At 36.2% G+C, this 15,207-nt stretch overlaps 1 protein-coding gene across 7 annotated transcripts in view; it reads right to left on the bottom strand.

Annotated features, from left to right (window-relative positions):
* Positions 1 to 15,207, bottom strand: part of UBP1 (upstream binding protein 1) — a 127,585-nt gene that overhangs the window by 73,731 nt on the left and 38,647 nt on the right. For 5 of the 7 annotated variants that reach the window (XR_009155173.1, XR_009155174.1, XM_058183982.1 and 2 more), the window contains exons 2-7: positions 14,133 to 14,284; positions 10,679 to 10,755; positions 4,807 to 4,912; positions 4,412 to 4,518; positions 3,606 to 3,758; positions 3,311 to 3,421 (exon numbers count right to left, since the gene is read on the bottom strand). Coding sequence is in view for 5 of the 7 variants with exons in the window: in XM_058183982.1 (XP_058039965.1) it covers positions 3,311 to 3,421; positions 3,606 to 3,758; positions 4,412 to 4,518; positions 4,807 to 4,912; positions 10,679 to 10,755; positions 14,133 to 14,284 (706 nt within the window). In the remaining 2 variants the exon portion in view is untranslated. The remainder of the gene's footprint in view (positions 1 to 3,310; positions 3,422 to 3,605; positions 3,759 to 4,411; positions 4,519 to 4,806; positions 4,913 to 10,678; positions 10,756 to 14,132; positions 14,285 to 15,207) is intronic. The other 2 variants (XM_058183985.1, XM_058183987.1) reach the window with 2 other exon arrangements.

Below are 15,207 nucleotides of genomic sequence, written 5' to 3'. Positions count from 1 at the left end.
CAGTGCCTGAAGGACCCCATCCCGTCACTGGGAATCCAGGCACTTCAGCAAGCGGCACGCTGGATTCGTATTAGTGGTCCCCGGGATTTCAAATTATGAACTTGGTGGTCCCTGAGGTCCAAAAGGCTGGGGACCCCTGCATTAGAGTATTGACAGCTTTTTGTTCATTTCTGATGAGCAAGAAAAAGTTATGTATTTTAGACAACATAAATATATATTTCAGTTATATTATAACTTATTTGTAGGCATTTACATTACTTCTTACAAAGGCACTGGTTGTTCATTTTTTGATATGCTTCTTAAAGTTTTATTGGTTTAATGTAAAATTAGAACTGATATGAAAAAGTATCATTAAATCCATTTTGAAATGTAGAGTTTATATTTTATATTTATTATACTGTTAAAGGGCAACTGCAGTAAATTCAATATATAAATTTTAATTTATAGTATATACTATGTAGATTATTGGAATTAGATATTAAAATAGGGTTGCCATTAAAAAAATTTCTCAATACTATACATTGGAGGAAAAACCCTCAATTTTTAGTTAACATTTATTTTTCTCAAGGTTAAATCAATATTATCAAACTATCCTTATCTTTAACACTATAGATTTAAAAACTAAAGTTAATGACAATATTTAAATACATTAATAGCATTTTAAACCTTTTATTCTTTCCAACTTGTCAGAGTATTGGAAAGAAATAATATGAATGGGGATCTACTTGTGACAACTCTACAAATGCTGAACAAAGCAGAACCAAATCCGGTCTGGGGACAGAAGCTGGTAAAATAAAAATGAATTCAAAAACCAGTTGGACTTGATGAGAAGTTGCAGAAAAAGAAATCCTGGAAGAAATTCCCCATATATCCCTGTGGAAGAGGCAGATGGTATGGTTTAGAATATTGCCAACTCCTTGATTCTAAATCTCCTCCCTCGTCCTCCCTGGTCACATGACCTCCAGTTTGCTATTATTAAGGGATTGGAAAGAATTCCAGAAGCCATGCTGTGCATGCTTTCCCTACCTTGTTGAACTTGGGAGAACACATTTGACTAGGCAAAGCTTTGCAAATTGCTCATTACTTCCCAGGTAGGCTTTTACTGTTGGCTATCTTAGGTAAGGCAGATTTGCAATTCCTTGTACTTAATGAAGCAGTATATAATTATCTGACTACAACAATCCTCATCTCAGAAAGCATCCATGCTAAAGCTATAGGAAAAGAAGGAATACATTCAGAACATGGGAAATTTTAATTTCTGTATAAATACAAAGTTAACGAGATTCAAAAGCTGATCTATGAAAAAGAACTTCTCTTTTGTCTTTAGTTCTGTTGCCGGTACATGGATTTTGCTTTCACCATTCCAAAAGTTAGCACTTGCTCTAGTTGGCATATTGATAAGGCAGAATCAGTAAAGACCATCTCAAGGATACACCAATCCCTGACCACATCTTTCTAGTAAAATCATCAATCAAATTACTTTATGTTAAATGAGCAAGGCAGTTAAACTAAAATCATGTGCCCTTTGTAAAACCTGATTATTCTCTGCAGTATATGGGAGAGAATCTACTGATTTCCTCATAAACAGTAGCTAGGAATTCTTGGCTATATCCGATTAAGAAAATTGCTCTTGATCACAAAACATATAATCTACTGTATGGAGAGAATACTTTGGCAGAGCCCCCTATCAAACAAAAGTATTACGAGCTGAACTCAGAATTCAATTTATCAACCATTAAGGTCACTGAAAAGCCATACTCATCAAATTTTAATTTAAGTACGGAGCAGAACTTATTTATCAAGATTCAGTGGGTGAAAATAGTCACCTTGATCTCCTTCAAGTAATAGTGGGATTAAAAAATATTTGTTTTTAAAAGGTAAGATTCTGGAATTGTTTTTATTATAATACAATATTGACGAGGAATTGCAGCTGGTATCATAAAAAAAAGAACAGCAGCACTCTAGCATTATCCTCTTTTAAGGATGGACAGGATTGACATGCTTCAGGAACATATGTATAGACCTAGTAAAGAGGATTTGTATATACTTAAATTTAGTCCTATTCTTATTGTGCAAGCACAATAAAAAGACTTTATTCAGGCAGACTGATTATTAAAAACAGCCTCCATTCTAACTCTTAGACAATCCCCTTTATTGTAAGTAGAAGAGGATTATATCAGCACTGTTCAATAATGTGAAAAAATGTACAGATTTGCATATATACCATACCTACAACCAAAGAATTTTTATAGTTCTTACATTAAAAAAAAATCAAGAAATGGAAAGTGTATAATCAAAAAGGCAAGCGGATCTGCAACCATTTTGATGAAACAGTTTGCAAAAACATGCAAGCCAAAATAAGGAAATATACATCTCAACTAATTAATTACTGCTATATTTGATTTCATTAATTACATATGAGCAATTGGCTTTCAAGAACATAGTTTATTATTCAACATAGCCATTTTATGTGTAAACTACAGCTCTTGATTTTTATAAGTGTTACAGGCCTGCTAACATTTTACTTAGGTGTTAGATTTAGGAAGCATTTCTCACTAAGAAACAAGTATGAAATAATTTGCAGTAAGCAAAAGTGAATAAAATTAAGCCAGCCCAGAAAAAATCTTTGTTTTCGATCATGGATGATAGAAATTGGTCCTATATCTAACACTGCACAAGATAACTTGCACAATGAAAAGTAAGCAGAAGTCCCTTACACTGCCTCGCTTTGCCAGAGAATCACCGTAGTCTGCTGGCAAAGTCCGCTTGCTGGACTTTTTCTGCTCATGTTCAACTGCATCTTCAATTATAGGCTCAAGCCTCGTCTGGACAAACACCAAAGATGTGGATCAATTTCTTTTCATTATACAGTGAGGAAAATTTTTAAAGCCTTTTAAAAACATCTGCAATCTTTAGAAAGTTATAGAAAACTCACTGGTGTTTAAATAAAAAGAAATACAAAAGCCCAGTGAGGCTCTGCCCATGAATCCATTAACTTTTAAATACAATTGTAATTCCAAACTGACAAGGAAAAAATAAATCCTAATACAATATTTTTAACATTGGGTTTTAAGATATGTACATGAGATAGCCATGAGTAAAACTAAATGCTTTAACAGAGTACCTATTTTCTTGATCCTAAATCTTATAGGTCTTATGTTTCATTGTGATCTACAACTGCCAGATAAACTTTGCCTTTACATATATTTTGCTTAAGCCCCACCCTTTGAAACCTAACTTATTGCTTAAAGGAGGCCAAGTATACTTTGTATCATTTCTCTTAACAAATAAAGCATTTCATTATTTTTACCTCAGTGAGAATTGTAGTATCATATGAAGGCTGATATTTTTCCTTTTCATGGGCAGTTCGCTTCTCCATCTTTTCTCTATCTGTTTTTTGTTTTCTGTCTGCCCCTTTTGGCTAAAAACAAAAGAAGGAAGGAAGGAAGGAAGGAAAGAAGGAAGGAAGAAAGGAAGGAAAGAAGGAAGGAAGGAAGGAAGGAAGGAAGGAAGGAAGGAAGGAAGGAAGGAAGGAATTAGTACAAAAATAATTTTATATTGCCATTTTTTATGCTACTCCAAAAATATATATTTAACTTTCTTACTTTAAACACTTTGATTTGACAGCTGGCTGAATGCAGATGATCACTATACTCTCCATTTTCTGCTTCTTTAAAAGTGTCAACCTGTATTCTGAATGGAACTCCTTTCTCACCTCCATGTTTCCGAGGGGTAAATTCTGTGCTAATACAATGTACCTAAAAATAATAATAATCAAGGCAAAGTAACATGCAAAGATACCTTCTGTTTCTTTGTATTTAATAGAAATTTTAGATTTATATACAGTACATTTTTGTATTAAATTAGAAAGTGTTGCCACAGGGAGATAAATCATTGTATCATATATTCCAAGCAATTAATATTTTTTTAAAAAATATTATATACATTATTAGATAAAAAATAAAGCTACTGCCGATATTACCCAGGCTAAAAATTGGAACTCAAGATTCAGAAGCATTAAACTTTTTAATGCCAAATGACAAGGACAAGCATTATTTTTACCATAAGAAAATTTTTACCATTTTCTCTAGCTGGATTTAAGATCCCTAGAATACTACTGGGGTAAGGAAACTTAAACATGTTGGACTAATGGGAAGTACAAGATATGTATAAAAGAGTAAAAAAGCACATCATAATAAAGGCAAATTTTTTACTATCAATACCCCCACTTCAAAAAAATCAGGACAAATATATAATGATACTGATAATATCTACATTATTGTTCATATCAACCATCAGAAATAAAAAAAAGAAAAAAGAGAGCCCTAGATATCAATGCCAAAATGTTACCCAGTATTTTAAAAGAGTTACCCTTCTGTGAACCTGACAATTTCAAATAATAATTTCAAACCTGAATAAAGGCAGATGTGCGTTTTCCAGGATCCCATAAAAACTCAACTGCATTGAGTTGGCTTCGATTTGTTTTTATATCAATTATTCCAACAGACATCGGAATATCTATAAAATAAAGAAAAATATTGAAAAATCAAACAATGTTTTAAAACAATAAAAATAAGCTGTTATTTAAATACATACATCTTTTTTTTTTTAGTTTTATTCTTAGGTCTTCCAGTGAGTCTATTAATTTTTGTAAAAGATTTTAAATAACTTACAAAATGGAACTATAATTTACAGAATTCAGTGTACAATATATTATTAAAACCAGGTGTTTAAATATTACTATTTCACAGTAACTCAGTTCTCAGTTTAATTTTATGAAGATATTAACTTAAATCATGATTTTACCTAAATCAAGTAATCGGTCTCCAGGGCGACTCCACTTCCAGCCTTCTAGTTGCTGATGTTCAGTGTATTGTAATCTTCTGTCATGGAATACTACTCTTACGATACTCTAATATAAAAAAAAATCAACTCCCTCCAGTAAAAATAGAATACAAATGATAATTTAGTTATAAATATGTAGTTAAGGTTGCCAATTCTACATCTACTCTATTTTTTTAAAAAAATTGGGTGAGTTAACAAAATAAGACCACTTCTTTTTACCTGGAGATATAAATTCCTTTCAGATATAAAGGTACTAATTCCTTTCAGATGGTCCAGAATAACAGACTATGATAATTACAAGTATTGAATCTTTTCTCAGAGAAAAATAATCCAGAAAACATCCATTTATATGTGGACCAAAATGAAAACATTATCTTATAGCTCAACTAAAATAAATTCATAGGCCTTAAGACATATATTAAATTATTTTACTACAATCTAACCTTAATTTACAGGTTTCAGTTACATCATAAGAATTAGAAGTCATCTCAATTTGCCAGGAGGCAAAGGACCTGTTTTTTATACAATAAAGCAATGAACATTTACAGCTCCGATGACCAGATTTAAATGTTCAGGTATTCATAATTTAATCTATGAATCAATATTACTTTCTTTTCCCTGACCTGGTGCCCTTAATATACATTGGGCTACTTTGAGTCAGTTGGAATTCTTGGAAATGTAGTCCCAACCCATCTGGAGATCAATATATCAGGGACAATTACAACTGACCGCAGACTGAATGTTATGTGGTTACTGTGTAATGGTTACTGTGTAATGATAAGATTTGTATCAAGTAATTCAGAAAACAAAGAATAAAACAAGGCATAAATGGGAAAATAAAATTTTTTATTTATTTATTTATTTATTTGATCATATTTATATACCGCCCTATCTCCTGAAGGACTCAGGGCGGTTTACAGGCACTTAAAAACACATAAATACAATATAAAAGCAATTAAAAAACTTATTCTATAAGCCCAGTAATTAAGAATTAAAAAATATAAAAATAAAACCCAATTTAAAGCCCATAAATTTAAAATTTAGCTCAGTCCTGCACAATTAAATAAGTATGTTTTAAGCCCGCGGCGGAAGGTCCGAAGGTCCGAAAGCTGACGAAGTCCGGGGGGGTAGTTCGTTCCAGAGGGTGGGAGCCCCCACAGAGAAGGCCCTTCCCCTGGGTGTCGCCAGACGACATTGCCGCGCTGACGGCACCCTGAGGAGACCCTCTCTATGAGAGCGCACGGGTCGGTGAGAGGTATTCGGTAGCAGTAGGCGGTCCCGTAAATAACCCGGCCCAATGCCATGGAGCGCTTTAAAGGTGGTCACCAAAACCTTGAAGCGCACCCGGAAGGCCACAGGTAGCCAGTGCAGTCTGCGCAGGATGGTGTTATCACGGGAGCCACGAGGGCTCCATCTATCACCCGCGCAGCCGCATTCTGACTAACTGCAGCCTCCGGATGCCCTTCAAGGGAGCCCCATGTAGAGAGCATTGCAGTAATCCAGGCGAGACGTCACGAGTGCGTGAGTGACCGTGCATAGGGCATCCCGGTCCAGAAAGGCGAACTGGCGCACCAGGCGAACCTGGTAAACGCCCTCCTGGAGACGGCCGCCAAATGATCTTCTAGAGACAGCCGTTCATCCAGGAGGACGCCTAAGTTGCGGACCCTCTCCATCGGGGCCAATGACTCGCCACCGATGGTCAGCCGCGGATTTAGCTGACTGTACCGGGACGCCAGCATCCACAGCCACTCTGTCTTGGAGGGATTGAGCTTGAGCCTGTTTCTCCCCATCCAGACCCGTACGGCCTCCAGACACCGGGACAGCACTTCGATAGCTTCGTTGGGGTGGTCCGCGAAAAGTACAGCTGGGTGTCATCCGATACAGCTGGTACTTCACACCAAACCACTGATGATCTCACCCAGCGGCTTCATGTAGATGTTAAACAGAAGGCGAGAGGATCGACCCTCGCGGCACCCCACAAGTGAGGCGCCCGGGCCGACCTCTGCCCCCCTGTGAACACCGACTGCGACCGGTCGGAGAGATAGGAGGAGAACCACCGATACACGGTGCCTCCCACTCCCAATCCCTCCAACCGGCGCAGCAGGATACCATGGTCGATGGTATCGAAAGCCGCTGAGAGGTCTAATAGGACCAGGGCAGAGGAACAACCCCTGTCCCTGGCCCTCCAGAGATCATCCACCAACGCGACCAAAGCCGTCTCCGTGCTGTAACCGGGCCGGAAACCGGACTGGAACGGGTCTAGATAGACAGTTTCATCCAGGTGCAAGGGAAACTGATATGCCACCATACTCTCTACAACCTTCGCCGCGAAGCGAAGGTTGGAGACCGGACGATAATTACCTAAAACAGCCGGGTCCAGGGAAGGCTTCTTAAGGAGGGGCCTCACCACCGCCTCTTTCAAGGCGACCGGGAAGACACCCTCCACCAAAGAAGCGGTCGTAATCGCCTGGAGCCAGCCTCGTGTCACCTCCTGAGTGGCCAGCACCAGCCAGGAGGGGCACGGGTCCAGTAAACACGTGGTGGTATTCAACCTACCCAACAACCTGTCCATGTCCTCGGGAGCCACAGGGTCAAACTCATCCCAAACAATATCACCAAGACCACCCTCGAGCGTCTCACCCGCGTCACCGCAAAATATCCTACAACTGATAATGAATGAAGATCAAAGAGTCCAGGAAAGAGAAGACAGCAGAAAGAATGGAGGAAAAGATAAAACAGACAAACCAGCAAATAAAGCAAGAAGATGAGAAGGAGAAGATGATAAAGATAATAATGACTGATGAAATAAACCAAGGGAAAAGTATTTTAAGAGACTTAAAAATGAGATCAGATAACTTGGAAGATACTTTTGAAAGGGAGATAGGTGTTTAGGTGGAGACTCTGGCATTTAGGAGGATAGAGATGGGAGAAATATTCAGGCTGAATGGTGAACACACAGATGCTGATAGAGGCAAAGATCCAAGAGAGGAGTATGGGAGGCAGGCTAAAAAACGAATAAGAATTGCAGGAAGAGCAATTTTCTTTTTTTCTAATATAAGGATGGTCTGATTAAAAACTAGAATAGAGGTAGAAATAACACACCTTTATATAAAGCAATAGTTAGATGGAAAGATTGGCAGTTGAAAGAGGGTATTATTAGGTATGCTTAAATAATAGGATAATTGGTACTAAAATGGCGTATTGTGACTTTGAATAACCAAATAATGAATGACTGTGTCTTAATATAAACACGGGTATTAACGCTAGGATTAGTAATGGTGGCCTGACTAGAAGCTAGAATAGAGGTAGAAATAAGAAATAGGGGGAATATTAGCAGATATAATTTTTATATAATAGATTATAAGTAATAATTAGATGGAAAAATTAGAGGTTGAAAGATGGTATTACTATGTATGCTTAATAATATCGTTGGCATTAAAATGGAATACTGAAATATTGAATAACTACTCTAAAACAAACATGTATATCAATATTAGAATTATATAAATTTGATTAATGTAACAATTATTATTATTATTGTTATTATTTCTATACTTCATTCATCAAACATGAAACTCAGTCAACTGAACATTCAAAAGTGCATCACAAATACCACTGACTGGTACTAATGGTTGATACGGGTTGCTCTTAGCGTCCTAGGTATCAATCAAGTATCTTCTTAAAATGTATGATGTTCCAAGTAGTGCAGTTTTTTGCAGTTCCGCTGGTGTGATTGTAAGAAGCTGCAATTTGTTGATGTATCTTATAAAATTCTTGGACATGGTACCAAGTGCCCCGATTACAATGTGTATCACTGTTACATGTTTCATCTATAATCACGTCGTTTCAGTGGCCAGGTTGCAATATTTCATGATTTTTGCCAGCTCTTTTGCTTCGACTCTGGCATCTCCTGGTACCACGATGTCAATAAATTATACATTTCGGTTTTCGAACACTGTGATATCTGGCGTGTTATATTCCAAATGATGATCCGTCTGTATTTGAAAGTCCCACAAGATCTTCACCTTCTCATTTTCTATAACTCTTTCCACTTTATGTTCCCATGACTTTTTGGATACGGGTTTTTTACATAATGACCAGTGGATTGATTTAACAACTCAGTCGTGCCTAGCTTTGTAATCAGTTTGTACAATGCCTGATCATCACAGGCTTTTAAAATCATTTTTACAACCTCTTACAACAGCCCCCGCCCATGCCCACCCAATCGCCCACTTGCTTACTTGCTGCTTCTTTCGGGCTCGCTAAGCCTTGCTTCAGCTGCTGCAATCAATTGCATCAGCTAGCAACTGAATCTGCCTGCCTGCAATCCATCTCATCGGTGAGCAACTCAATCTGTCTGCCTCCAATTGGGTAAGTAACTGGGGGGGGAGCTTTAAAAAATAGTTAATTGGGGTTTTTTTTAAGGAGTTTTTTTTTTACAGCAATTTAATGTTAAGGAAGTTTTAAATTAAGCTGCTTTTATTTAAAAAATATAAATAAAATAAAATAATAAAATAAAATATTTCTGCAGTTTTCTGAGATTTGGTGTGTTTCTGTAGTGTTTCACTTTAACTACACAAACATATAAAATCTCACAAAGCTGTATGTGGTATTTTGTGTGTGTGTGAGTCAGTTGTGTTATGTGTGTAAAGTGTGAAGGTTGGTTTGTGGCTGTGTGAGGTTCTTGCTTGTTGCAGGGGCCATTTTGGGTGAAGTACAGCTGCTTTTACATTGTGTTTGAGTCAGTTGTGTTGTGTTGTGTTGTGTGTGTGTAAAGTGTGAAAGTTGGTTTTTGGTACCTCTTATTGTTTTGTGTACTTTGTTTATTATTTTTATTATTTATTGTTATTGTCAATGCCCACTCAGTCACCTGACCACCAAGCCACACCCACCAATTAAGCCATGCCCACAGAAACAGTAGGGAAAATTTTTAGATTTCACCTCTGTGGACATGGTACCAAGTGCCCCGATGACAATGGGGCACTTTACATGTGTTTACATGTGTTTCATGTTACACTGTTACATGTTTCATGTTTCACTGTTACATGTTTCATCCATAGCTGTGTAGTTTCGATGGCCAGGTCACGATATTTCATAATTTTTTCCAGTTCTTTTTCTTCGACTCTGGCATCTCCTGGTACCACAATGTCAATGAATTGTACGTTTTGGTTTTCTACAACTGTGATATCTTGATATCTGGTGTGTTGTGTTCCAAGTGACAATCCGTCTGTATTCGAAAGTCCCACAAGATCTTCACCTTCTCATTTTCAATAACTTTTTCCACTTTATATTCCCATGACTTTTTGGATACAGTCAAGTCGTATTTTTTACATAATGACCAGTGGATTAATTTAGCAACTCGGTCGTGTCTAGCTTTGTAATCAGTTTGTGCAATTTTGCTGCATTCACATATTAAATGTGAAACACTTTCGACTTTGTTGTTGCAAAGTCGGCAGTTTGGATTGTTGGTGGATGATGATGATGATGATGATGATTTATTGCTGTTTGTATCAAAATGAATTATACCCAGAGGCCACACTGTTTATGTATTGATATATATTTAAAAATAACAATCTAATAAAACTTTAAAAGTTAGCTATGTAATCACATGCTTGTAGCTGCTTTCAATTTTATTTTCCCCTCCTGATAAAGTTATCTGGAAGAAATACTGGAAGAAGAACTTTCTCTTCCAAACCTGTCCCTGCAGATCAGAGTATAAGCTTCCTCCAAACTCCCACTGCGGCATTTTAACACCCAGAGCAACAAAATGTTACTGCAGAGAAAATAAGAGAATTTCAAAGAAATAAGAGTCAAGCTTGAGTTACCAACATACCTTTACGAGTTTCCCATTGATCTCAGGCATATCTCCCATTTTTCGATTATCTATCAACCGAATTTCATAGGACTGACCTTCCAAAAAGAAAAAGAAAGAGGGGGATATGTATCAATGTATACTTAATATTTCTGTACAACTTTTATACTTTCTGTTTAAAAACAATTTACATTTATTATAACAAAAACATGATATATTATTTGCTTTTTTGTTTAGAACAGGGGTGTCAAACTCACATTGTTACGTGATGTATTGGGACTATTTCCCTCTTTGTTAAACCAGGCCTGCGCGTGGCTAGCATGTGATGCATCTGGCCCATGGGCTGGGAGTTTGACAGCCCTGGTTTAGAACAAAGCAGAACAGAAATAAAAAAATACATTGTGTAGAAACTAGTTCTGGTTCCTCTCTCAAATTCTCAAAATCTTTTTTCAAGAAGAGAGACTGAGATGATAGGTTAGTATTTGACAATAAGATCCACTAAATAAATGCTAGTTCTCAGTAAAACACAGAAAGAGATGTTTACAATGCAACATTTAAAAATGTTACATCTTTATCACAATGTTTAAGAAGAAAAGTTTATTTAATTTTTTCCCCTCTTTTTGGTAGATTTTACAGTTTAAGAATGGCTCTTAAGCAAACAGAACTAACTACTAAAATCTTGGAAACTTCTTCACTTCAAATATGGATATTTTTTTTATAGGAACTTTTGGAGGCTTATCTTTTCTTAATAAGTTTTTAAACAAGAGATTTTTACACCAATATATTAAAGATTGGAAATTCTTTATTGTTAGATGTTAAGCTGATTGGTGAGCAGATGGTGGAAAATGTGTAAGATAGAAGACAAGGGGAAGGAGAATGCTTAAGATGTGATTTTGATGGTATTTTTTTTTAATATATATATATATATATATATATATATATATATATATATATATATATATATATATATATATATATATATATATATATAGTTTAATTTTTACAACTGACTTATTTTGGGTATAAGGTGTTACTATTTGATATATGTGAGGTATAAAGGAATGGGAAGATGGAATATTGTTTAACTTTTGGAGGACAGATAGAAAAATTTATGGATGTAATGTTGGTATTTGGTTAAATAGAATTTAATTGTTATAATTGATATATTTTGGATATAAGTTATAATTTTAATAATGTTATTTGACAGATGTAAGGTAAATTGAAGAAATATTAATATTAGCAATGTTATTTGATTTATGTAAGTGATATTAAAGATATGAGAAGATAGAATATTGTTTATTTTTGGAGATTGGATAAAAATTTAAGAATTTAAGCTGGAAATATGAATTATATTTGGGAGACTGTTTAAGGAAGAAAGGTATATTATAAAAGAATTTCTGATGAATACTGGAAGATGGAATATCGTCTTGGTCTTGATCAATGAAGATTGGATATTAAAAACTATAAGATTCTGAAGACTTCAGGAGTGGAATGGATTGATATATATTTGGTGTTAATTGATGAAGATTGGATATTAAAAACTATGTATTTTATTGATGAACTAGAAATACTAATTTAATTGGAAGATTCTGAAGATTTTAGGACTGGAATGGACTGATATATAATGGACTGGAAGAAGAATGTACTTTTTTGTTTCTGGAAGGGGAGTTAAGGTCTTAGAGAGAGAAGTGACTATGGATTATGACTTATGTTGTATTTTAATTTATGATTGTTAATCTTATACCCTGTACTTTGTTCTGGGAAGTCTCGGGGTGGGTGGGAGGGAGGGAGGGAGAGAGGGGGAAATGAAGGATCAATGTAAAGGAATGATTGAAGATATGTAATTAAGAAATAGAAATAATTTGAAATGAAATCAAGGCTGCTCAGCTGCCATTTCAGAAGGGAATGGAAAGGGAGAGGAGAGAGTGAAGGAAGAAAGTAGGTAGGAAAGAGAGAGGTAGAAAAGGGGGAAAGGAGAGGAAGAAGAAAGGGGAAAGAGAGAGGGTTAGAAAGGGTGGAAGAGAAGAGTAGGGAAGGAGGAGAGGATGTAGAAAAGCGAAGAAGAGGAAGGATAAAGAAAGTAGAAGAAAGTAGAGAAGGGAGGAGGAAAGGTTTGTTAAGGAAGGAAGTGGTAGCTGGGCAGGTCCAAATAAGTAACAAATGAAAGTTAATGACTAATGTTGAATAAGAGACTGTATATTGAATAGGTTGTTGGAAAATGGAAATAAAACTTTTTTTACTAAAAAAAAAAAGTTACATCTTTTGCAAGGTTTAATCATTCACTTCAGAAACTTTTTCCAGCTATGTCTCTATGTATGAACATAAATAGCCACTTTATTTTTGCTAGGCACAACGTAAATAAATGCTATATTTGAGATTCACACATATTCTGAAATCTAGATAATTGTACAACTTTGATTATGAGCAGGATCAACTAAAAGCTAGTCTACATGCAAATAAAGCAAAAAGAATACAATTACAATTTTGCAAACTATAAACAGCTATTTGTTTCTAAATATGAAAGATTGAAACTGCAAGAAAACAAAATACTGTGGTCATCATTATCAATTATCTAAATGCATTTTTAAACTGGTTTCTTATTATTAGATTTACACTTGGTTCATCATTAGTATATACAGTAATATAAGTTAATTGTCACCAATGTCTTTCCAAGTATTATTGAACCTAGCTTCAATCCACTGTTCCTATTTTTTAACAAAACACTAAGGACTACATATGGTATATTTATGTCGCAAAATACAAAATTAGCAATAATTTTAAGATACAAAATATGAATTAAAATATTATATTAAGGTGAACCTCAATGAAACAATTTGATATATTATTTAAATATATATGCATAGAATTTTTTATTAATCAGTAATTTTTTATTATCAGTAAAACAAATAAAGCAACTTTGAACAAATCAGGAAAACTACATTTTCTACTAGTTGTAGAAAACATGCAACATGCATAATATTTTAAAAATGTATTTTTCTTTTTAAATCAACTTAGAGAAAAAATTAAATTAAGTCTGCTAATCCTACTGCAGTTTTCTGTGTTTCTCCGTTTGAGAATTCATACACAGCAACCGAACCGCATTCAGAGCCCTTTGAGTGTCCCAATTTACAATGGTTTTGCTGAGACCTGACATTTTTCTTCTGGTTTCTGGCAAAACCGGCCCTTAACGAACCATTGGTTTAACAACAACAGTGTTTGCTTAATGACCACAATATTTGTTTGATTGCTGCAAAAAAAAGTAGTAAAATCAGACTGGCCCCATGAGTGACCCAAATTATGACCATCATGAGTTACAACTGTAATGGACAGGCTCTGTTATGGTCATAACTCTTATAGTCATAACTAACTGTTATGGTCATAAAGAACCTGCATATATATTGTAATATACAATGTATGTATATGTGTGTGTGTGTTATGTATTCCCTTCCCCTTCACAAAAAAGACAAATGTTTACCTTGATTTAAATAAGTAAGTGTTTCATCATGCAGTTTGACTGCTGGGGACGTTGCAGCAGACATAACATATTGAAATGGTGGATGTTTTGTGTCATTACCAGATGGAAGGCTAGAGTCTTCTTGCTTAAAAATGGGAAGTGCCAGAACATCACTAGGATGGAAAAAAAACATATAATCCAGTTATTTCTCCCTCCCTTTATAAAATATAAATATTTTGGGAAATTTGATATACCATATTTTTTGGAGTATAAGACACATTCCCCCCCACCCTAAAAGTGGGTGAAAATTTCAGTGCGTTTTATACATCGAATATTGCATCAGCTAGCCGTTTGCCATACCTGGGGAGAGGGAGTTGGTGCAGCGGCAGCAACAGGCAGCTGACTGGCGATATTCTGGGAGACCAGTCCAACTGCCGATTGCCTGTGAAGGCTCCAGCATTCCCCAGCTTAGGCAGCAACACAGAGGTAGGATTCAGCCAGTTAGGCCAAACTGCTTGTTAAAGCTGTTACCAGTGCTAAAGTGCAGTTCAGAGAATCAGCTGATCCCACCACTTGCTGGCCTGGGCGCGCTGTATGTCTACCTGCCCTGTTAGTTAAGCGGTTCGCCGAGGACGCCTTGCCACCACCTGCCGCACCACTGCTACCTGCCGCACTGCTGCAAGTGCGCCCTTCCTGGCCTGTGTGGACTGTGAGCCCAGAGAGAGACACATAGAGAGAGGTATAGCTTGGCTTCCAGCACCGGAGAGGGTGGGCAAGAGAAGCGGGTTGCTACTGCCTTTCATTGGGGCGCAAATGGCGAGATGGGGCTCTTCTTGCCATCCATTTCCCCATCATTGCTGGGTATGGTATGGCTTCCTCACTTACCACAGCCACTGATGCAATTTGGGGATGGCAGACTGTGTTTTATTAGCAAAGGCAGGCATGCTAGAGCCTGCCTGTTTGTCTTTGTAAAGATAACATTGCTAGAATTTTTTTTTTTTTAGGATGAAAAGAATCACCAATGTCCTAAAATTCTCAGCTTGCTATTGTTAGTTTAGGGCAGGGGAGGAAAGGGTATCCAACTCCTGGGCCGACT

Source organism: Ahaetulla prasina, chromosome 4 (assembly GCF_028640845.1).
Source record: "Ahaetulla prasina isolate Xishuangbanna chromosome 4, ASM2864084v1, whole genome shotgun sequence".
Classification (NCBI taxonomy): domain Eukaryota; kingdom Metazoa; phylum Chordata; class Lepidosauria; order Squamata; family Colubridae; genus Ahaetulla; species Ahaetulla prasina.
Note: the sequence above shows the minus strand (reverse complement) of the source record. Positions and strands in the feature narration are given on the sequence as shown.